At 34.2% G+C, this 24,891-nt stretch overlaps 1 protein-coding gene across 5 annotated transcripts in view; it reads right to left on the reverse strand.

The window, feature by feature from the left end:
* Positions 1-24,891, reverse strand: part of LOC150092386 (E3 ubiquitin-protein ligase LRSAM1-like) — a 414,983-nt gene that overhangs the window by 270,260 nt on the left and 119,832 nt on the right. For all 5 annotated transcript variants that reach the window (XM_090415009.1, XM_090415005.1, XM_090415008.1 and 2 more), the window contains exon 7: positions 18,259-18,343. In XM_090415009.1, the coding sequence (XP_090271135.1) occupies positions 18,259-18,343 (85 nt within the window). The remainder of the gene's footprint in view (positions 1-18,258; positions 18,344-24,891) is intronic.

A 24,891-nucleotide genomic window follows, 5' to 3' on the forward strand; every position in this document is an offset into this window, starting at 1 on the left:
GTGGTAACAACCTGGTACTAACCTCTCACCAACTTGTCTAAATAATACCCCCTACACCTATGAAAAACACTCTGCAAGTTGCATTCCCACAATATGTCCCCATATCCTGCATTTCATAGACCTGACTTGACTTAGTAAACCTACTCTCAACCCTCTCTAAGACATCTTCATCCCTCTTTGAAAACCAGACAAATCTTTGCACAGCAGTCCATCCTGATATAAGAATATTGTCAGCTGCTTTTAAAATCGTATACTCTGATCCACCAAACTTAACAACAACACATTACAGAAGAATATAAGTAAATAATGTTTTTGCTTTCACTTTTTAATCACTAATTTATTCAAATATAGAATAGCCAATTTTTCAAATTCACCACAAGGAATTAAAACTGCAATTCTGCTTACTATACTGCAAGCTTTTCACATCTCTAGTCTTTGCTGTGTGTGTGTGTGTGTGAGAGAGAGAGAAAATCTTTAGTAAATTAAAATTAATGCACAATTATTTATGATCAATTAAGTGATAAGAATGTTCAGCCAATTTCCATAATTTCAATATAATATGAAATGGCAAAATTTATTATGACGATATCATCGATGAATTTCCTGAAATGAAAGCAAAAAAATTACAATTAAAATTATTATGTTTATTTATTATTGAGAGAGACCACCAGGAAGTCAACAACTCATTAAGAGACCACATATTGCCTGAATCAGCTATCAAACTTGTTCTGAACATTCGCACTACTGCACTCACCACTCCCAATAGCAATTCATTCCAATCAAACACCACTCAATGAGAGAAAAATCAAGCTATAACCTACTTCTCAATAACATTCTCAAGTTCCAAGGATGCCCCCTGCCTCTCATCCCTTCCCTGCCCTCCAGAAAATGAAAAATTCCATCTACTGATATCCTGTATGACCCTTGAAGTTTGTGATCTCAATCATATCACCACCACCCTTTCTCCTGTTTGCTAGTGATCTTCATAATCTATATTCCACGATCCTGATATAATTTTTTACACACACTCTCTCTCCACTGTATCAGAATCACCGTGAAAATAGAGACCAGACCTGCGCACAATAGTCCAAGCAAGGTATAATGAAGGCCCTTTAAAGAGTCAAAATGATTTCTTTATCTTTACATATCAAGGTTCATCTCAGGATTGCAATTATTCTCTGAGTTGTATTTATATTAATCATATCAAGATGGCAGCAGACACCTACAGGCATTGGACTTATGGTTGTTGATGATGATGTATTTACAATCTTTGCTATATGATCCTTTCACTTTAACTTTCTATCTATTAACTCTCCAAGATCACTAGCCTAATATTTTCTTGTAGCATAATTCCACCGATATAACACAAAACTGGATATCTAATCACATCAAACTACGTTACATTTATCAGCACTGAAATGACGGCCATTTTCACATGCCCACAATTCCAGCCTATTCAAATCAATCTGCAAGTACTGCATATCAGTAATCAGTAGTGGAGTGCAATTCACCTGCCTATCTTTGCATCATCAGCAAATAGCTGTATGTCTCCTGTCAAATCCTTCCTAATGTCATTAATGTACAGATATTGAATAACAGTGGAACAAGGACTGATCCTTGTGATACACCACTAGTTACCTTAAATCTTGCAGATTCACATCCCCTTTATACCACTTTTTGTCAGCCATCCTCTTATTCATGCTAATATTTTATAATAAAAACTCATATTCTCCAATTTATGCAACAGTCTTCCAAGCTGTATTCTGTCAAAAGCCTTAGCAAAATCCCCAAGTATTATGGTGTATACTTGGGGATTTTGCTAAGGCTATCCCCAGTCTAGCTCAATAGTCACATTATTATAGAATGTGAGCAACTTGCTCAAACATGACATTCCCTTAGTAAACCCATGCTATTCATTGCAAAATATAGTTCCTCTGCCAACCCATTTCTGTATGCAAGATCTATTCTAAAATCTTCACCATCACTCCTCAGATACTGATTGGTCAACATCTGGATATATCAATCTTTGCACCCTTGTGCAATGAGATTACCATACATTCTTTCTTCTCCTGCAGAATCTTCCCTGTTCTCTGAGACTCAAATTATATAGCCTGATCAAAGGAATAGTCAGTTCAGCTGAACACTTTTTTAGCATCCATGCTGATATCCCATCAATCCCTACTGCAGAATTCTTATTCAGTTTGTGCAACAGTTCTGAGTTTCTTCATCCAGTGAAATGGCAGCAGTGAGCTGAAGTTGCACACACCAAGTTGATAACTTTTAGCAAAATAGGCACTCATTTGTTGAACAATCTCTTCTGCATTTGTCACCCTCATACCATCTGCATTCAGTAGTCATTCTTTCTTTTACTTGCAGTAACAGAATTATTTTGGGTTGTCTTTAGCTTGCAATGCAAGATTCTTTTCATACTCAGACTTTGTTTTCTGTACACAGCAGCTGTAACTCTTCTGGCTGGTCTGCTCCATATTGAATCATTCCAAATCTTAATGCTACTTAAAAATATTCCTCACTCTTCTGGTTTCAAATTATCTACATCATGTGAATTAAGTTTTAGTAAATCAAAATTAAAGAATTACATTTAATAATTTAATTCAATAACTGCATTTATTAATGCATTTAATATTTTTTATTTTCATTTAAAACTATTATATATCTGCAATATTAATAAACAAAATATTAATATATATATAATTTATTAATAAACTTTACTGCTATGGCATATTTTCATTATTTCAAAAAAAAAAAAAAAAAAAAAAAAAAGAGAGACCTAAAATCAAAACCTTGTGCAAAAGAAAGGTTAGTTATAGCTCTGCATCCTCCACATTCCCAAGCCCATAGCAACACTGAACTACCTTATCCTATCAACCTCCACAATAACATATTATACTGCTTCCAAACAATGGCCACTATCTTCTCATTGTATCTCAATCTTGTGTTAAACATATTTCTCTCACCATCATCATCAACACCCCCTCCTTCCTTGCCCTTTCTCTCCTGATGATTAACATCATATCTTACCATATCCATTCTCAATTAACCATGTTTGACTTATTCCAACTATTTTCAGGCAAATAAATTTAATCAAAGGAACAATTTCATCTCCCTTACTGCTGATACTCCTGGCATTCATAAATGAGCACAGCAATTCATTTCTTGGTCCATAACCAGCCTTAACAATGTCATCCCTCATTTCTGGCTTCTCCACACTTGCTCTTATCTGCTTACCTTTGTGCCATATATCTACTAAGATTCAACTGCTCACCATGCATCCCAGGCCATCCCATTCCTATGCTGACCATCCCTATAAATAGTTTCATTACTGCTTCCAGAATCCATTATACTGTATCTCCCTGGTTACTGCTATTTTTCCTTCAAAGATTGCATTCCTGTTTTCACACTCTGCTTCATCTCCATTCACAAATCCTTTGGTTTCACAAAGGTTTTGCGAGACCAAACCCTTTGATCTCATGCTTGACTTTCCAGCTTATTTAAATCGCTTCTAATTTCTGCTGATACCTTGTTCACACCATGCTTCTTTCTAGCAACAATCTCTCAGGATGATTCATAACAAATACATTTAAATGTAATTCATCTCTTTTATACAACTCCATTTGTCCCTCGTATGCATTTCGCACATCAATAAACTGCACCCCTTTTTCCTCACACAGCTTCGCTAGCATATTACTTGTGACTTTTGTTTGCTGTGTTAACTCATCATTGCTATATCTGGACAACACACCAACAACACATAACTTTCTATCCCACTGCCATCTTTCACTTCCCTCAATAAACTCCCTATGCATAATGATTCATTCCTACAACTCCCTTGCATGGCTACTTCTCATATTCAGGGCATCAATCACCCTGTTCATCCTCCCTTCTGGAAAATATCCTCTCATCAATTAATAACAGAATCACTGTTTGCCACTTCTTTTTTCTCCACTATCTTTAATTTAATTATTTCATACTCATCCATTCATATCCACTAAATGTCAAATCTAATTTTGCATATGCATCATCTTCATTTCTCATCTTAATCATTTCATTCTTGAACTCTTGCATTCCAGCAATCATTCTCACTTTCATATCAGTAATTGCTCCTGCTGTTGTTCTGTCAGTGAGGCTTTCTTCCATTCTACTGTCATGGTAGCTTTTGCTCCATCAGACTCACTTTTGTTCACTTCTATTCAATCGACCATGCTTGTTTTTGTTTATCCAGTAACTTCTGTATTCAGTCACATTCTGTGCATGCCTATTCCCTTACAGTTGATACTGTTCTCCATCTTACTCTTGACACTGCCTTCTGGCCTTTCATCTAACATTCACTTCAATAAATTTAGTTTAATCCTTTATCCAAGTGTAAGCAAACAAAGTTTGAACCTGAAGTATCTTCAGGACTGAGGCAACTCATGGCAAAGGTGGACCAAGCTCTCATCACTAATTGTCTTAGTATCTCCAATAATGCAAAGCACATCTCCTTGCAGACATGTATAATGCTATGCATTAAGGAAAGGGCCACTACGCAAATCATTATTGAAGGTTTTGACCATTATTGAAGTCTAGCCAGTGAGAGCCAGACCCAGAGGTGGTAATACTACGGTGGAAGCAATGGAGAAGTCATATTTACCTATACGAGTTGCCAAAAGGTGTCTCACCTTATTATTAAATTACTCTGGATTTAGAGAAAGATGTTGAAAGTTTTTTCCACTTGGTTAGACTATAATAAATTTAGTTTAATCCTTTATCCAAGTGTAAGCAAACAAAGTTTGCGTCCGAAGTATCTTCAGGACTGAGGCAACTTGTGGTAAAGGTGGACCAAGCTCTCATCACTAATTGTCTTAGTATCTCCCATAATGCAAAGCACATCTCCTTGCAGAAATGTATAATGCTATGCATTAAGGGAAGGGCCTTAATAAGGTGAGACACCTTTTGGCAACTATTATATGTAAATATGACTTTTCCATTGCTTCCACCTCAGTATCACCACCTCTGGGTCTGGCTCCCACTGACAAGACCTCAATAAAGGTCGAACCTGGTCTGGGTAGTGGCCTTTCCCTTAATGCATAGCGCTATACATGTCTGCAAGGAGATGTGCTTTGCATTATGGGAGATACTAAGATAATTAGTGATGAGAGCTTGGTCCACCTTTACCACTAGTTGCCTCAGTCCTGAAGATACTTCAGGTGCAAACTTTGTTTGCTTACACTTGGATAAAGGAGTAAACTAAATTTGTTAGTCTAACCAAGTGGGAAAAAACTTCTAACATTCACTTCCCATTTTCAAATTTCATTTAAATCACCACAGTAGATCCCTCTCACTTCTTTTGTTCAATCTCTCAAACAGATCTTCCACATTCTCCCATGCATACATATTATGCTACCAACAATAACAAACCATCTGAGAAAAATTCACAGTGCTCACCATGTTAGATTTTTGCAATGCATGTTTGGTTGTTTTAGTTCTAATACCATTTTACCTTAATCAAAAAGTAACTATATTACTCAAAATTCACTACAATACCTACTAACAACCTCGATAATTATTATGCATGCACTTAGACTCAGTTTCACTAATAAATAAATTTTGTGAAATACATACAATGTTTCAAAATATTATAAAAAATAAAATTTATCTATGCTTGAACCATTCTACTAACTTTTGTGAAGTAAAAAGACTTATATTGAATTGGTCTTTACACTATTATAGTGGAAGGACCAAAACTAACTACTATTATAATATCTATCATAACTGTCCTGCAACTTTTTAACTAACAAAATACTCACCGCTGGCTCAGGCAATCCACACCTGTTCACCATTCTTCAAGCCAAAAATCTAGTCCTCATATAGTTGCTTATCACACAGTACAAGAGCTGTCTCCAGCCCTTGTACTCTTCCTTCTTGTCATGTAAAAAAAAAAAACTCTTCTATTTCAAGATCTCCATCTTTTGTTTCAAGATCTCACATTCAGTCAGACCTCTCAATGAGAAAAAAACGTGCAATTATTGTCCATGATAAAAATAACTATTTTAGACGCCTTATCTTCTACTTCAGGATTGTTCATTTATAGACATCTGCAGCCATCCAATTCAACAAACTATGTTTTGGATGAAGTTCAATCGTGGAATGAAGACACTTAAAAAATCAAGAGTTCACTAAGATAGAGCTCCCTGCCTTTATGGCCTTCCTAAGATTCATAAAGAAAATGTTCTTTTAAGAGTGACTGTAAATTTTATAGGTTGCTGAATTACAAACTCATGAAGCATTTGTCTAAGTTTCTCTCCTCTTGTACTGGGAATTCCTCCTTTATTAAAAATTCTGAGGATTTCAAGAATAAAGTCTCAGATCTTTTAATTAGTTTTGATGTGGTTTCACTCTTCAGAAACATCGTTGTTGACAGACTACGAATTAATAAGTAATGACTTTCCTCTTGTTATAAGATTATTAGATTTTGTCATAAACAACAGTCATTTTTCTTGTCAAAACAAACTTTATAAACAGATAGAAAGAACTGCTATGTGTTCTCCTATTTCTCCAGCTCTTGCCATCTATTATGTGTACAAAATTCTGAACAAAAGATGATTAATAATTTTTCTCCAAAGTCTTTGATTTGCTATTTGAAACTGTTGTGAGAGCTTCATGAATTTCCAGCGAAAATTAATTTGGTACACTAAGAATTAAAATATCCTTGAAGTAGAAGAAAACAAGTGTCTCCCATTTCTGGATGTCCTCATTTTATAACAACCTGATGCCAGTTGTCTGTTTATAGTTCTACAGTTCTGTGTTTACAGAAAACCAATTCCTAATGATAAGTACATCAATGATAGATCACATCATCACCGGTTCTAGGAAAATTCACCGAAAACATTTACACGCCGTAAAACATTTTCAGCATAAGACATTTTGCATTAATTTTTTAACATTGATTATAAATAATCAATGGATGATAAAGGATGTTATAAAATCATTAAAAAGGCAAATCTTTATTAAGATGAATGCCAGTGATGCATAACATAATGAAATCATTTAAAGATTGTGGAAAGTAAAAGAGATGCTGCATAAATAATTAACTTTTTGCTGCGGATCGTAAATTCAACAAATCCATCAGTAACATTGCTCATTGGAAGAAATACTAATGCTGTGAAGCATTTAATTTTCCTGTTGAATTCAGCATCTGTTTGATAGTGTAACTTCAAACCAATGGCAACAATTTAGCGATAAAGATTTTGTGCCATATGAAATAAACAATCTATTATAGTTGTTGATGTAAATATGTTAGAAAAAGCACTGATAGTTGCTTTCTTGAAGTCAACCATTAATGTTTCAGGATCTAATGATGAACATAAGTCCTTTAAGGCACTGGATAATATGCTGTAAATTAATTCTGATTTGCCAGGAAGCAAAGCAAAAACCGCCATGGAATCCTTAGGGGTCTCATGTCAGTCCCAAGCCTGGATAAATGAAGAGGATTGATCAGATGAATGTCGATGCTCTGCCTGTAAAGAAAAAACACGACTGTTATCTGATGCCTATATGATCAACAGCTACAACATGCTGGCTTGGACGTCGCCCAGATCAACAAGGGCCGTGATACCAATCGAGCAATCAGGATTGGATTGAAAAGTGGGATACCGAAAAGAAACAGAAACTAACGGAACTATTATCAGCAGGAACATGGAATGTATGGACACTTTGAATGTCAGGAAAACTAGAATTACTTTGTGAGGAAATTAAGAGATATCAGTGTGATATACTAGGACTGCCGGAGATGCAATGGACATCATCAGGAGAGATAAATGAATGCAAAGTCATATGGTCAGGGCATGAAACAAAGCACAAAGCAGGAGTTGGCTTCCTTCTTAACAAAGGAGCCAGAGAGGCAGTTAGGCTACAAACCAGTCAATGAACGAATCATAGCAGCAAGATTTCAAGCAAACCATTGAACACATCAATAGTCCAGATATATGCACCCACATCTGACAGCACAGGTGAGGATAATGACTTATTTTACAAAGATCTGACAGAGACAACAGAAACAATACCAAAGCAAGATATACTAATTATTGAAGGAGACTGGAATGCCAAAGTCGGAATATGTAAATAATGATGGTTGGGAAAGAGTCATGGGAAAATATGGTTTCAGAGAAAGAAATGAACGAGTGAAAAAATGTTAGAATTTGCTGTGGATCACGAGATGATGATCTGTAACACAAGATTCCAGCAAAAGGAATGTAGAAAATGGACGTGGCAATCAAATGATGGGAAAACCAAGAACATTATTGATAGGATTAAGATTAAAAGAAAATGGATAACATCAGTACAGCAGTGTCGAACTTTTCAAGGAGCAGATATCTCAGATCATAGTTCAGTGATTGCAAACTCAAGTTGAAATTAAAAAGAAAATATAAACCCCATCATTAAAAATGAAGAGATACAGCAAGAATAAGTGAAGCAGAAATAGGAAGAGGATACAGAACAGTGTTAGAGGAGAAACTTAAAAGTGTGGACAAAGAAAAAAATTCAAATCTAAGAGTGAAAGGAGTAATGAAGGCGATAGAAGATGCAGTTGAAGAAACAGTACCAGAAGAAGAGAAGATCAAGAAGTATTGGATTAGACAAGAAACACTAAACAGTAGAGGAGAAAAGAATGTTGAAGATAAGAAGCGATACATCAGAACAAATAGAGGAGCAACATAGAAGAAAGCGATGAGATGAAAAAAGCAGTCAGAATGGATAAGATGAAATGGTTAGAAGCCCAATGCAATAATATAGAACAGTACTAAATACAAAATTAATGATGGAAAAACTCATGTAAAAAGATTCTTTAATAGTATAATTTTCGTCTGTGTCACAGGCATCTTCAGTACATTTTAAGCTCAAATTAAACAATAACTGACAATTCCAAAAAGAGCCACCTAAGGAGATAGTGTAAGATAACTAAAAAGGTCAATAAAATTTCCTAACAAAAAAAAAAAAAAACTATATATACAATAAAAAGTTAGGAAAGATTAGTTGATTTGTAAAGCACTATCTCCCATAAAGAGGATAGACATAAACCATCGGATCTGTTTAAGTTAGGAGAGTGAAGTAAAGTTTCACGTTTCTTTATAAAGCCGTTCTATGAGGAACTGACTTTTCTGAAGGACTCTTGCGTTTTTCCAATGAACTCTATGTCTGGTTAAGATGGCATGTTCTGCAAGTCCAGACTGTTCAGGTTTAAGGTACTGAAAATAAAACTGGTGTTCTTCTAGTTGAATAGACTAGAACACCAGGTTTTTTTTTTTTTTTTTTTTTTTTTGTTAGGAAATTTTATTGATCTTTTTAGATATCTTACACTAGATACTTAGGTGGTGATTTTTTGGAATTGTCAGTTATTGTTTAATTTGAGCTTAAAATGTACTGAAGATGCCTGTGACACACAAGCGAAAATTATACTATTAAAAAATCTTTTCACGTGAGTTTTACTGTCATTAATTTATTTATATGTCTACTCACGGTATTTCCTTATTAAAAGTTATTGCAAGACTTTACAGAGAGTCTATTTCCAAACAATCTGCTAGATACGGTTTTGGTAAAGAAGGCTAAATGCATTAACAGAATAATTTTCCTAAAGCGATGTAAGATGGCTCAGGTTATTCCTGCCTGCTGTAAAATAAAAGAAGTTTTCAGGTCCCCAAAAGCTCATTGGATCTATGTAAAAGCTAGTAAGTCTCTTTTAAATTATCAGCTACATGAAGCTAAAAAGTCTCTAGCCCTCTTAAATAGAGAAATTATGGACATCAAGAACACCCTAGAATCTGTTTTAATGGTTGAAACTATTAACACTATATTACGTATATCTTTGAATTCTTACCTAAAGGTCTTTAATGATTCTCGTGATAAGTTAAAAAGCAAGTCTGAATCTCTGGTCAGCCTACCTAGACCCAGTAATAATGTTATTGATACAGATAAAGTAGTTATCAATGTTTCTGGACGTCCTCTAACAGACAGTGAACGTTTTGTTTTATCAAAAGGTTATGATTTCGCCATTGTTCCTAATAAGGTTCCCCTTATGGATTTTTTTCACAACATAGACAAAGGTATTCGATCCTTATCCCAAAAAATAGCCAACAGGTTACGTTTTGAATGTGCGAAAATTCTCTTTAATACCAAGCCTCCTCGTCCTAATCTTTCTTACTCTGAATTGAAATCACTGAAGAATAACAATAATTTAATTATTACAAAATCTGATAAAGGGAAGGCTGTAGTTATTCAAGATAGGAAGGAATATGAGAGAAAAATGTCTCTTACTTTGTGACTATTCAACTTATATGCCTCTTACATCAGATCCAACTGGGAGTCAATTGAATAGACTTAATTCTCTTATAGATAATGTATCGACTTGGAATGAAGATCAAAAGAAAAAACTTAGCCTTCTTCGGTCATCCACCTAGATTGTATGGTCTTCCGAAAGTTCATAAACCAGGCATTCCATTTAAGCCAGTTGTAGATGTATAGGTTGTCCCACTTACAAAATTTCTATCAAATTTACTCACTTCCTCAACTAGAAGAACTGATACTTATATAAAAAATACTTTAGATTTCAAAAATAAAATTTCAGATCTTCATTTGGACGTTTCTGATATCATGATCAGTTTAGATGTTGTTTCTTTATTTACAAATGTTCCTTTATCTGATATTGAATTACTGCAACAGGAATTTCCTTCAGACATTGTAAAAGTATCTGATTAATTTTAATACATTCTGGCTATTTTTCCTTTAAAAATAAGTTGTATCAACAAATTGAAGGAACAGCAATGGGCAATCCTCTTTCTCCTGCTATCTCCAACTTCTTTATGGAACATTTTGAAAAATGTATCTTTGACAACATTTCTCCCAGACCAACTCATTGGTTTAGATATGGGGATGACATTTTTGCTATTTGGAATGGCTCTTCTGATGAACTTCAAGTTTCTCACTAAGTTAAATGCACTTCATCCAAGAATCCAGTTTACCCTAGAAATAGAATCAAATAAGCAGTTAGCCTTTTTAGATCTTCTAATTCTCTGCCAACCAGATGGTAACCTACATTTCTCAGTCTATAGAAAGAAGACTCATACTGGCCATGATATCCATACTGAATCTCATCACCATCCCAGTCAAAAGGCAGGAACTATTAAAAAACTGGTTCATCGGGCCCACTCCTTTTGTTCTTCAGACAATCTATTACAGAAAGAATTGCAATATATTACTTCTTCCTTTCTATCTAATGGATACAAGAATTCCTTCATCAAAAGAGCTTTGAGTAGTTTTAATATATCTTCCTCTTCAAATAAAGAAGAAATAACGTGCATTCCTATCCCTTATGTACACGGCATTAGTGAATGTATAGCAAAAGTTTTAAAACCACTGAATATTTTTGTTGCCTTTCGACCAGTCAGAAAAATCTCCACTTTCTCACTTCTCCCAAGGACAAGCTTCCACATCTTAATTATCCAGGTGTCTACCAGATTCCTTGCTCTTGTGAATTCTCTTATTTCAGACAAACAGGAAGATCTGCCTCTATTCGACTAGAAGAACACCAGTTTTATATTCAGTACCTTAAACCTGAACAGTCTGGACTTGCAGAACATGCCATCTTAACCAGGTATAGAGTTCATTGGAAAAAGACAAGAGTCCAGAAAAGTTGGTTTCTCATAGAATGGCTTTATAAAGAAACATGTGAAACTTTACTCCACTCTCCTAACTTAAACAGATCCGATGGTTTACATTTATCCCCTTTATGGGAGAAGCACTTTACAAATCAGCTAATCTTTCCTAACTTTTTATTGTATATATAGTTTTTTTTTTTTTTTTGTTAGGAAATTTTATTGACCTTTTCAGTTATCTTATGCTAGCTCCTTAGGTGGCACCTTTTGGAATTGTTAGTTATTGTTCAATTTGAGCTTAAAATGTACTTAAGATTCCTGTAACATAGGTGAAAATTATACTATTAAAAATCTTTTTAAGTGAGTTTTTCCATCATTAATTTTGTATTTATATGTCTACTCACGGTATTCCCTTATTAAAAGTTAGAGAACAGTACTATGGAGAGCATAAAACTAGGGAGACATAAAATTATTAGAACCATTAATAGAAGGTGGTAATACTTTGCCTTTTTCATTAATAAATGAAAAAGGCAAAGTATTGATGAAACTGTACAGCAATGGACAAGATACTGTAGTGAGTTATATGAAAAAAAAAATAGATTTAGATAATGTCGGGAAACTGACTGAGGAATTGAAGCAGATATCACCACCAGGTAATGAGTATGATATGGAATCGATCGATTGATATCACGGACTTCAATGATCTGGGCGCCATCCATGTTGGCATGTTGTAGCTGTTGATCATACAGACATCAGATAACAATCGTGTTTTTTCTTTATGGTCAGAGCACTGACACTTATCTGACCAACCCTCCTCATTTATCCAGGTTTGGGACTGGCATGAGACCCCTAAGGATTCCACGGCAGCTTTTTGCTTTGCTTCCTGGCAAATCAGAATTAATTTACAGCAGATTATTCAGTGCCTTAAAGGGCTTATGTTGATCATTAAATCCTGAAACATTAATGGTTGACTTCGAGAAAGCAACTATATTTACATCAACAACTATAACAGGTTGTTTATTTCATATGGCAGAAAATCTTTATCGCAAAATTGTTGCCATTGGTTTGAAGTTACACTATCAAACAGACGCTGAATTCAACAGGAAAATTAAATGCTTCACAGTATTAGCATTTCTTCCAATGAGCAATGTTACTGATGGATTTGTTGAATTTACAATCCACAGCAAAAAGTTAATTATCTATGCAGCATCTCTTTTAATTTCTTTTTAATTTTAATCTCTTTTAATTTTTAAATGATTTCATTATGTTATGCATCACTGGCATTCATCTTAATAAAGATTTGCCTTTTTAATGATTTTATAATATCCTTTATCATCCATTGATTATTTACAAAAGTTAATGCAAAATGTCTTGTGCTGAAAATCTCTTACGATGAAAATGTTTACGGCAAATTTTCCTACGCCAAAAATGTTTACCACAAATTTTTTAGCCATGATCATCACTCTTCCCAGAATTATGCTGTTATTAAAACTTTCTTTATGCTGTTATTAAAACTCTTCCCAGAATTATGCTGTTATTAAAATTTTCTTCCATCATGCACATAAACTTGACACCTGAATACCAAAAAATATAGGATGAATGATTACATTGACATAAAAACTGAAAAGAAGGATATTATGGATGTCTGGAGCAATTACTTGGAAAGAAGATTGTAGCAGACATGTAGCAGTTCTCAAGAGAAACGCTATTGGACATTTCAATGTTTGAAGTAAGAAACAACCATCAGAAACCTGAAATGTGGCAATTGATAACAATTTATAATTATCAGACTCCATGAAGTCAAAAAAAAAAAAAAAAAAAATTTCATTGTAGGTGGTTTTGCTATATCTCTCCACTCTATGCAAAAAAATCTGCTTCTCACTTCCATTCTCACACCCTTCTTTCATAAAATTTTATATTTCATAAAATGCTCTCATTTTATGAAAAAATTTCCTCCACATCAATCTAGTAACACCTCCCCCCCCTTCACAACTCATATTTCAAGCATATCTCAACATAATCCAAAAGACTCCCCAAATTATATTTCCTCAATCTTTCTTCATATCCAAAGTTCTGAAACTATATGACACCTAATTCAATCTTCGATAGACTATTTCCAATATGTTCTCATTCCCTTGAAAACTAGTGAGCAAATCTATTTGCAGTAATCCATAAGAAGACTAATCACAGCTTAATTCAAGTGACATAATCTGTAGAACAGCTACATATCAATGTTGTCTGCATAGCTGTCATAATTTGTTGTGATGTCCTCACAATTTTAGCAACTCCTAAATTTCAAGTTCTTGTCTGCCATCACTCTCATATCCCTTATTTGCTCCACTTCTTGCAAGATATCCAACCAACTGTATATTCTATATATCATCCATACCTTCCAAATTACAAAACCTTACACTTTTTTTGAAGTAAGAAATTACTTCAATATTTGAAGTAAGAAAAAGTCATTGGCAATTTGAAATATAGAAATTGAAGTATGTGATAATGTATAATTATCATCCAACTCCATGGAGCGAAAAGATTCGCTGTAAAAGGTTCTCATAGTTTTTTCCAACTTCACACCATCTACAAAGAATAGCATATTGGAAGAGATTCAAATTTCTCTCAATGGCTTACAAGGTATTATTACTAAACAAACACAGTGTAGTAATAACTTAGGTGACAAATATGGGATACCAGTATGAGTGGTGAAGGAATGTGTAAGAGAGTTAGCAATGTCCCTAACATGTTTTAACAACTTGAGTATTAGCACATGCATGATTCTGGATGTGTGGAATGAGAACAAAAAAATTTCATTATATAAGGGTCAAGCTAGGACCTATGTAACAAATTATAGACCAGTCAGTACATTTGGTGTGATCATTCAATTACAGGAGAGGACAGTTAGGAATCACATTCAAAGGTGGGTAGACAGCAATACGATCATCTACAGAGGAGACAGCATAGGATTCTTAAAGGCAGATTTGCTGCAATCTTCTCATGTTTTAAAACAGAAAAACAGGACAGTTGGATAAGGGAAATGGATATACCACAATACTTTTGGAATTTTGTGACATGGTTAGGATAGTGACTAATTGGAACGCATCAGAAAGTGATGTGTGGAGGGTGCTGAGGCTACAGAAAGAAAGGTGCCTAGTGCTGTACCACAGGGTTCTGTACTTTGACTACTGTTGATGATGGGATAGTATGGAGAGTGATATCCACTTCTTTACTGATGATATTACATTAGAGAGAATGATAAAGGAGACAAATGATACAGAATCCCTACAAAATGACTTCTATTCTTGTGAGACACTTGTGACATTAAATTAAAAATTATAAACATGTTAACACAAGAATATTTTAATGTTTGCTGAATATTTCAGTCTGAAACTAACAGACTATCCTCAGTGGCTTGATAGGAATAGTTTTTACAAGGTGGAATACAAACAATACAATACAAACATACATACATACAATACAAAAGGTCTCAGCACTCTCTTTGAATAGGCATTCGAATTTATAGTGACATCTGTGTAGAAGGCAGATCTTGGATCAGAGAATATTGTGGCTTGTCTCTATCCAGTGCTGTGCCAATTCAGACTTATCGGATTTGTTGTGAAGAATGTATGATTGATGTTCTTGTATTCTTTTTTTCTATAGAGCATCCTGTTTGTCCAAAGTACGACAGATTGCAGTTACAAGGAACTTGATATACACCAAGCAGAGACATAGTTGAGCGTTTATCTTTAGAAGAGGGGAAATAGGTGGATATTTTGTTAATAGGGATATAAGTGCCTGTTAAATCAAATTTCTTCAGAATTCTTGAAATTGGTTCTGAAATCATGGAAATATATGGAAGTGGAACTCGACATATTGAGTCTTTGTTGTTTTGGATTGGAATGTAGGAATCTAACAGATGTTATGTAATTTTTTTGGGAGAAGCCATTTAATTTCATATTTCAGACTGAACAGACTTGCTGTATGAAAATTTGAGGCTGCAAAGAAGTATGAAAAAGAAACTTAGGAAAGAATAAGCCAGGCTCAGGACAAATAATGGTTGTAAGGACCATATGAAATAGGAAAATATGGAAAAAAAGAAATCATGAAAATATTACAAGGATCTATACTGAAGTTTTGAAAAAAAAAAAAAAAAAAGTTCTGGAAAAGACATGTTAAGTTACCAAAAGAGCAGCTAATCAAACACTACAATTATATAGTGCAAATGGGAGATTATATTGCATAATATAGTTTACACCTAAGTTTTAATTCAGCTGTGAGAACTCAAGTAAGAGAAAATGGTTTCACATAAAATCAAATATAAGACAAAGATGCATTAAACCTATAATGTGATCATTCTACATATATCACATAATAATGAAGGAAAGTGGCATTAAACCTGATATTAAAATTGGAGAAATGATGTATGAAAATGTTGTATTTGTAAATAAATCCAGTACAAATTTTCAGGACTCTTTAAACGAATAACTGTAACAAATTTGGTATGAGAATCATTTTCAAACCAAAGGAAGAGGAGATCAAGTAAAACATTTCAGTTATTTAGGAACAATTTTTAGTTCCTAAATAACTGAAATTGGAACTAAATCTCAAATAGATCTCCTATCTACATCATTAGTGAGGTAGATAGGAGAATGACTGATTGAGAGATGTCAGAGAGTAGTTTATTCAGAAGTAGAGTCCAAAAGAAGGCCTGTGACTAATAGCGTGCCGCAGGGTTCAGTTCTTGGACCCTGTATACAAGACACTGTTCAAAGCGATTTAAAACTTATGAATCTGAAAGCTGGGTTAGAAATAAAACACTTGGTCAAAGACTGGAGCCAACAGATATGAGAGTTCAAAGAAAAATTAAAAGAAATGATGGCATCGATGGCAGAATGATATTAAAAATGACCTTGGCAATGTTAGTATTCAAGAATGTGTGAGCAGGGCTAATATAGGATGCATGATTACTTTAACAGAATGGGACTGGTTAGCAAAACAAGTGTTTCAGGCCTGGATGATAGGAAAAAGTCACATGAAGACCAAATTCTAGGTAGACTGATGCAGTAAGTGCAAGATCTGACAATATTGGAGACCTAACAAATAACAGACTGAACTAGAAGAAAATTATTGATAGGAAGATACTACTAATGTAAACTTCTTATACTATACCACCCCTTGAAAATACTCAAGAAATGATGAAGTTTGATAAACGGAAATACATAAGTTAGTGAGTGAAGAGTTGTAGTACGAGAGAGATTTTTCAATTCATTGTAGGTAAAAAGAGAACATGAGGTCATTAATAGAAGTGAAGTAGTGGAATGAGCAATAGTATGTGAGATCTGGGTTTATCTCATTGCATATAATAATGAATACAATAAGTTGCCAGTGGACATTGTACTTCTTCAACTATATTCAAGATGAAAACAGCTATTTCAGTATGCAAGTTAGAGGACATCCTTGTGAACATGCTTTGTATTTATAAAAAAAAATAGAAATAGTCATCAACTAACTTCTTCTCTAAACTATTCCTTTCTTTTAGTATTACACTGAGATCAGCATTCATTTTTGAAATTATGGATTCTACAACCGTGTTAAAATAACTCTTTTTATTATCCCGACGTTTCGATCTTCATATCAAGATCATCATCTGGAGCATACATTACATAAATATACAAGACAAGCTGCGTTACATTTCAAATTGTAAGCTAGAGAAAACAATGATTTATTGTCCCCAAATCATTGTTTCTCTAGCTTACGGTTTGAAATGTAATGCAGCTTGTCTTGTATATTTATGTATGCTCCAGATGATAATCTTGATATGAAGATCGAAATGTCGGGATAATAAAAAGAGTTATTTTAACACAGTTGTATAATCTGTAAACTACTGTTTGCATATGTCAGATTAGGAGTGAATTATAAGATGTATATGGGATAAAATAGAGAATTAAGAATATAATTCCTTGTGAAGTGAAATGCTAATTAATACAAGGAAGAAACTTTTCACATGAACAAAGCAACTCAGTTCTAACTTTTTTTTAAACTGTTTCCTATTTTCTGTATAACTATTTGATGTGTGTGATACATTAGTTAATTATATATCCTCTTTATACCCCATGCTACACATAGTCATGATCCATTTCTTCCAGATACCTCTATCTAGTGCCAATAATTCTGCTGCTCTCCACCTCTCCCAAAAAGCCATTCTTCTTTCCTTTTCTGTCATTCTCTGTCAAGTTAATTTAGGCCTTCACCTTTTTCTTTCTCTTTCCACAATCCACATCAAAGCCATTCTTGGAATCTCTCTCTCTCTACTATCCACTTCTGGTACATGTCCAATCTATTTCCATCTATTTTTCACTGGTGAAATTAAAAAAAAAAATGCAGACTTACATTTCATCGACTGTTATATATTGGGACCAAAATATTTTTAAGGTTATATGCAAACATACTGTTAGAAAACTGTTTAATTTAGCTTCCTGTTTTTTGGTCAATTTCCATGTCTCTGATCCATATAATATTACTATTGAAGATTTGATACATTAACACTTAAAAACTATATTTACAAATATGTAAAAAAAAATAGATAAAAGAATCCAGATGAAAGATTCATGCTTACCTTTCAGATTTAAAGTTTCCAATCTTGTGAGTTTATTAAAGGAATGTGGTAGCATTTTTAGTCTATTATTTTGTAAATTCAAAACCTGGAACATGCATGCAAATAAAAATAAAATCACGATGTATCACAATTTTGCATGAAGTTTAGTTTGTATATGCTTGAGTATAACATGCAATAAAAATATAATTTCCTATAAAATATAACATACTATTTAATGCTTTGATCCTTAAGCACCCTTAAGGGGTGCTTAAGGGTCAAAGCTGTATAACTGAGAGGAGACCTCCACATAGCCTTTAAAGGAATGTGGAGAACCGACCAGGGCTTCTGACCTAATGTCCAATCCTCACCTTCTCGTGGTGCACCCTGTTGGGTATCTATTTTGATACTGAATGAACGAGGATGGGCTGGCAATTTGGGATTTAGCCGACCAAATTGTATTATTATTGGTTAAACCAAAATAAAAAATGATAGTACAACATGACAAAATTTCATGCCGGCTGGGGCGTCGCCTGGATAAACAAGGCCCCCGTTGTTTTCGCCAGGTAACGAGGGCGAACAGCGAAAAGTCAGCTACTGGAACAAATCTGAAAACAAACCCCAACTCAACATCACCAGAGTTAAAGATCGGTACTATCAACGTAAGAAGCCTGAATGGCAAAGAAATGGAGCTAGCTGAGGAATTAGATAAGTACCAGATCGACATAATAGGGGTGACTGAAACAAAAAAAATCAAAACTGGTGAGATCTTTCTGAGCAATAAATACAAAATGTTATATTCAGGCAATGACAATCAAGGAAAAGAAGGAGTAGCCATAGTATTCAACACAAAATACGAGGCTAATTTTCTTGAATGGCAGTCAGTCTCAAGTAGAGTAATGTGGGCAAATATGAGAATGGGAAACTGGACAATGAGACTTATTTGTGCCTATGGTCCCACAAAAGGTTCTAAGGTAGAAGTGGAGGAATTTTTTGATGCTTTAGAAAAAGCAACTGACACAATGAAAAAGGAAAAGTTGGTCCTTATTGGGGATCTAAATAGCAGAGTAGGAAATGACTGTGAGACATACAAAAATATTTTGGGAAAATTTGGAGAAAAGAGCAAAGTTAATAATAATGGCAAATATCTGTTGGATTTCTGCTCAGGTCATGGACTGGTTATTACTAACACCATGTTCCAACATAAAAATGTGCACAAATTCACATGGAGAGAAGAGGCTAGGAATAAGAAAAGTCTCATTGACTATGTTATTGTTGATAGTGATGTTTTCTCCCTGGTGCAGGACACCAGAGTGTACAGAGGATTTGAAATTGGAAATGATCACTATTTGGTCTTGATCAGGATAAAATTAAATTTCATATTGAAAAGAATAACATGTAAGAAAGTACTAAAGCGAATAAAAGTTGAGCAGCTCTCAGATGTGAACTGTAGACTAAAATACACAAAGATTATTGAAAAGAAAATGAAAGAGTTTGAGAACAGGAATCAAACCTTGGAGATTCAGTGGCAAACTCTGAAGAAAACATTGATTGATTCTGCCAGAGAGGCATGTGGTGAGGTTGTGTGCAAGGATAGAAAAATCAGAACTCCTTGGTGGACACAGGAAGTTAAAGAGGCGGTGAAGGAAAAGAAGAAAGCATATCAAAAGTTCCTGGCAAATAAGTCAGCTTTTACTCTTACAGAATACAGAGACAAATGTAAGAAAGCTAAACAGTGTGTAAAACTGGCTAAACAAAAGTCATGAGAGGACTTTGGCAAGAATATAGAAAATAAATATCAAGAAGGTGGCAAAATATTCTGGAGGTTGTTGAAGAAGCTTAGGAATGGAGGAAAGAGTGCTGTAAGAGGAGTTAGAGATGATAAAGGTAACATGAAAACAAGAGAAAAAGATATCCTTCAAGTATGGAGTAATTACTTTGAAAAACTGCTAAATGTAACAAGCAGTGATGACAGCACAGTGGTAAAAAACACTGACCAGGCATGCAGTCAGGAATACATATCCATAATTGAAGTAGAAAAAGCCATCAAAGGCTTGAAATGTGGAAAGGCAGCAGGAGTAGATGATATTCGACCAGAAATGCTGAAGTATGGTGGTATAAAAGTCTTACAGTGGCTGCACTGCATAGTTCAAAAAGCCTGGACAGAGGGACGAATTCCTGATGATTGGAGTAGAGCTCTCATAGTACCCATATATAAAAAGGGAAATAAAACTGAATGTGAGAATTACAGAGGTATTTCCCTACTGAGTGTTCCTGGTAAGATATATGCAGGTATAGTATACTTGAGAAATGGTTGAGAAGAATTGTGGAAGAAAAGCTTGGGGAAGAACAAGCTGGATTCAGGCCAAATAGAGGCTGTCAGGATCAGATCTGCACTTTACGACAAACAGTCGAGAAAGCATGGGAATATAACAAAGATCTGTATTTAAGTTTTGTCAATTTGGAAAAGGCATATGACAAGGTGCCAAGATAGAAGCTATTCAATACGCTGCAGTTATATGGTGTCAATGGTATATTATATCAAGCAATACTTAGTCTTTATTTGAGTTGTAAGTCAGCAGTTAGAATTGAAGGAAGTACAGGAAGATGGTTTAATGTTAAATCTGGTGTGAGACAAGGATATACATTATCCCCTCTGTTATTCATATGGATCACATTATGAAGGAAAGTGGTATTAAACATGATATCAAAATTGGAGATGTTAATGTCAGTTCTTTGCTTTATGCGGATGATGTTATACTTCTAAATAAATCTGCTACAAGTCTTCAAGATTCTCTGACTAAATTGAATAGTTAATGAAAATTAATGACAATGAAAATAGGCAGAATCACTGAAAATGTCAACTGTGTTGTGAATGGAGAACCTGTGGAACAAGTAAAACATTTCAGCTATTTAGGCACGATTTTTACTGAAGATGGTAAATTAAATATAGAAATAGACAACAGAATCAGCAAAGCTGGTATGGTGGGAAGTCAATTGAATAAATTCATATGGAATAAGAGAGAAATTAGTCGGAACACTAAATTAGCTCTATACAAGACAGTGTTCAAACCAGTTTTAACTTATGGATCTGAGAGCTGGGTCAGAAGTAAAACACTTGACCAAAGACTAGAGACCACAGATATGAGAGTCCTGAGAAAGATTATAGGCATGAACAGATGGCATCAATGGCAATATCATATTAAAAACGAGGATATTAGGAAAGAACTTGACATTGTCAGCATCCAGGAATGTGTTAGCAGAGCTAATCTCAGGTGGTACGGTCACTTAAACAGAATGGGCGAGGAAAGATTAGCAAAACAATTGTTCTCTGCCAGGTTGGCAGCAAAACGACCCAGAGGAAGACCAAGATATAGGTGGATTGATATGGTACAAAGTGCTTTAGATGATAGAAATATAAGATCTGATAATGTTGGAGTCTTAACAAGTAACAGACTGATTTGGAGGAAAATTGTAGATAGGAAATTAATAATGATGTAATTTTTTTTTTCATGTAGTACTATCATATACTGTATACCCATTGAGGGTACATGGCAGGAATTTGATGATGATGATGATATTTGATTTGTCATCTTCACTAAAAATCACAGCTAAATAGTTAAATTGTGTAACCTGTTATATGAGTTCATTAAGTTCATTATAGTATTCAAAACTGGTTTTGAATTCTGAAAAATGGTTACCCTATTTTGGTTATCCTGTTGATTTTTTGTACTGACCCCTACATAGGGGAAACAGGGCACACCATACCAATAAGAAAAGAGAAACATAAACACTGTATTAAATTCCTCCACTATTGTAAAACAGGCCTGTTAGACCATGCACCTTCAAACATCTCACAGAATCAACTGGAAAGGCACCAAGTCCTTACACTGTCCCACAACCTAGTTTGAAAGAAAGTTCAAGGAAGCTTGTGAGATGCTCAAACATCATCCAAATATAAACAAGAATGATGGATTAGTAATTCCAAGAATCTAGAAGACCCATCTGCAACCCATCTAGCATCCAGAACATGATGGCAGAACCCTAACATAAGAAAATCTTAATATAACAGGACTGTAGAGATGTGCTTAATGTGGTTCCAATTTAAAACTTTATTTAAAAATTTTTTTCTATAATGATATATATATAAACAATTTATTTCATTTTGTTAATTAATTAATTTTTTTATGTATTTATTTATTTATTTATTTTTTTTTCCAGAGGACAGGCTAGGGTAAATGATTAACAAAGCATTTAAATTTATCTTACTTTAAATGTAGTCATGTAGCTTGTGTCCTGTGCATATGTATGTTTTCCTGATGATCGATGACCTGAGAGTAATTTTCATAATTATAATTACTCCAACATGTATGTGTTTGTCTCCATAAATTCTTCACTATGAATGCTTATTAGAAATCATTATATAATTTAGATGAACAGCTCAGTGGATAGTGTTTCTGCTTTCCAAACAATAGCCACAGTTCAAATTCCACTACAGGTATGTTTCTTTAACTTTTTTCTTTTTAATGTGAATTTCACCCACAAAAAAAGGCTGTTAGAATAAGGAACAATATTAGTCTCCCTTAGGCCCAGACAAGTGGATGTCATTATCCAGTGTGAAACTTCCAAATTGCTTATTAGAAATAAGCAAGTTGGAGGGTTCACACTGGATAATGATATCCAAAACATCTACCGAATGATACTGACAAAAGATCCACGATGTGATTCAAACCCATAAGCTGCTGGTTTAGAAAGCAGATATGCTAATCATTTTGTCAACTAGGCCAGTAATGTGTAAGTGAATTTCAACTATCTGATGTGAATCACCACAAAGTTCCATGTTTCTGAGAGTAATATACTTCCGGATTTTACCTACAGAATCCATGTTGCTGATGTATGATAAGATTCCATCTGTTTGTAGGGGTAAGATATGCATTAAAAAAGAAGATAGTGCTATCTGCATAGAATAAAAAACTAATCTTAATATCAAGTTCAATAACACTTTCCTTAACAAAACAGTTCATATAGAATATAAATAACAGTGGAGATAACATAAGACTGTTTTATGCCAGATGTAACATAATATCTTATAAAGTTTATATTCCTATGGATTGTAGTATTCATAATTATTAAATTAATACTGGCAAAATACCATATAAAAAAGTAAAACAATTGAACAAATTGATGACAACATTATTGTGTACATCTTCAGATTGATACAATAAACACAAATACAAGTGTACCACTGATTTTTTCAGCAACAGATGATTTGGCACACCTTAAGTCTGGACAAAATTATAACGGTTTACTTGAAATTTCTGCAATAACAGACTAGTTCACTGGACAGCCACAGATGCATTCAACTTGTGCACACACCTCTTTAATTATTTATATCTGCACTTAATGGAGATTGCTTGATTTTGAGTGATTCTTAGCTTATTTGCATACATTTAACCCTGGCAAAAGCTTCTGAGCAAGGAACAGTTTATAGTGGCAGTGATGTCAAGAGTAAGCATGAGTCCACATCGACTTTTATGATGCATATTGTTGAGAGAGAGATAATGGGAAAGTTTGTGAATGAATCTCCTATATATACTGAAAAGGACAGCTTACCGTTAGGTAGGCAGGTGACCAAGGCATCTAGAAAGGCTAGATCTTTTCCATCACTTTCCTCTCAACAATATGGTGTCATAAAAACATTAACCCATAGAGCTTATAACCTTTGTTCCAATTAGACCTCTCTTTTAAGAGAACTCAATCATATATGCCATACTTTTTTTAATCTAATGGCTACAGCTCTACAATATTAAAAATATATATAATAATAATTAAAAGAAACACATATTAACCACAGTGAAATTTATTTATGGTGTTTATTTATAAAATAAAGAAAATTAGAAGAGAAAGGCTGTTTATAGTTTCTCCTATTGCTGCTCTTAAAATTCAGCCTAATTTTAATAAATAATTTATAATTATTTATAAAATAATTTTCACTTTGGTTAATGTGTGTGTTTCTTTTAATTATGATCTCACCACAGGTTTCGTTATTTAAAAAAATAAATAATAAATAATAATCAATCCTTCCCCAATCCATGACGTTCACTTCAGAAAAAATTTAGTAATGCTATCACCATCCCTTATGTCTGAGACATATCAGAAAAAATATCCAGAATCTTAAAGAAATACAATCTTTGCACAACTTTCAAGCCCCATTTAAAACTAGCTATTCTTATTTGCTAAACTAAAGACTCCCTCCCCTTCTCAGTTCTAGTTGTATATAGAATTCCTTGTTCCAGAAAATTGGCCTACTATGGACAGACAGGAAGATCAGCTACCATCCAAATGGAAGAACATAAAATATGCCTGCAGTCATGACTACAGTCAGTCTGCCCTTGCAGACCATGCTTTGGATACAGCTCACAGAATCAACTGGAAAAAGACCATTATGCTCCATCACAGTAAATTTAGAAGAGAAAGGCTGTTTATAGAATCTGCTGTTGCTGTTCTTAAAATTCAGCCTAATTTTAATAAATATGGTTGCACAAAAAGTTCCCAAAATATGGGAAACACTAATACTTCAAGATCCCAGTTTACATCCTAGGTCACCGACAGATGTACAGAGAGGGTGCCCCACCTAGTTAGGACTAGTCTTTTATC

Source organism: Typopeltis vanoorti, chromosome 26 (assembly GCF_054136105.1).
Source record: "Typopeltis vanoorti isolate ZY-2024b chromosome 26, IOZ_Tvanoo_1.0, whole genome shotgun sequence".
In the NCBI taxonomy this organism is placed as follows: Eukaryota; Metazoa; Arthropoda; class Arachnida; order Uropygi; family Thelyphonidae; genus Typopeltis; species Typopeltis vanoorti.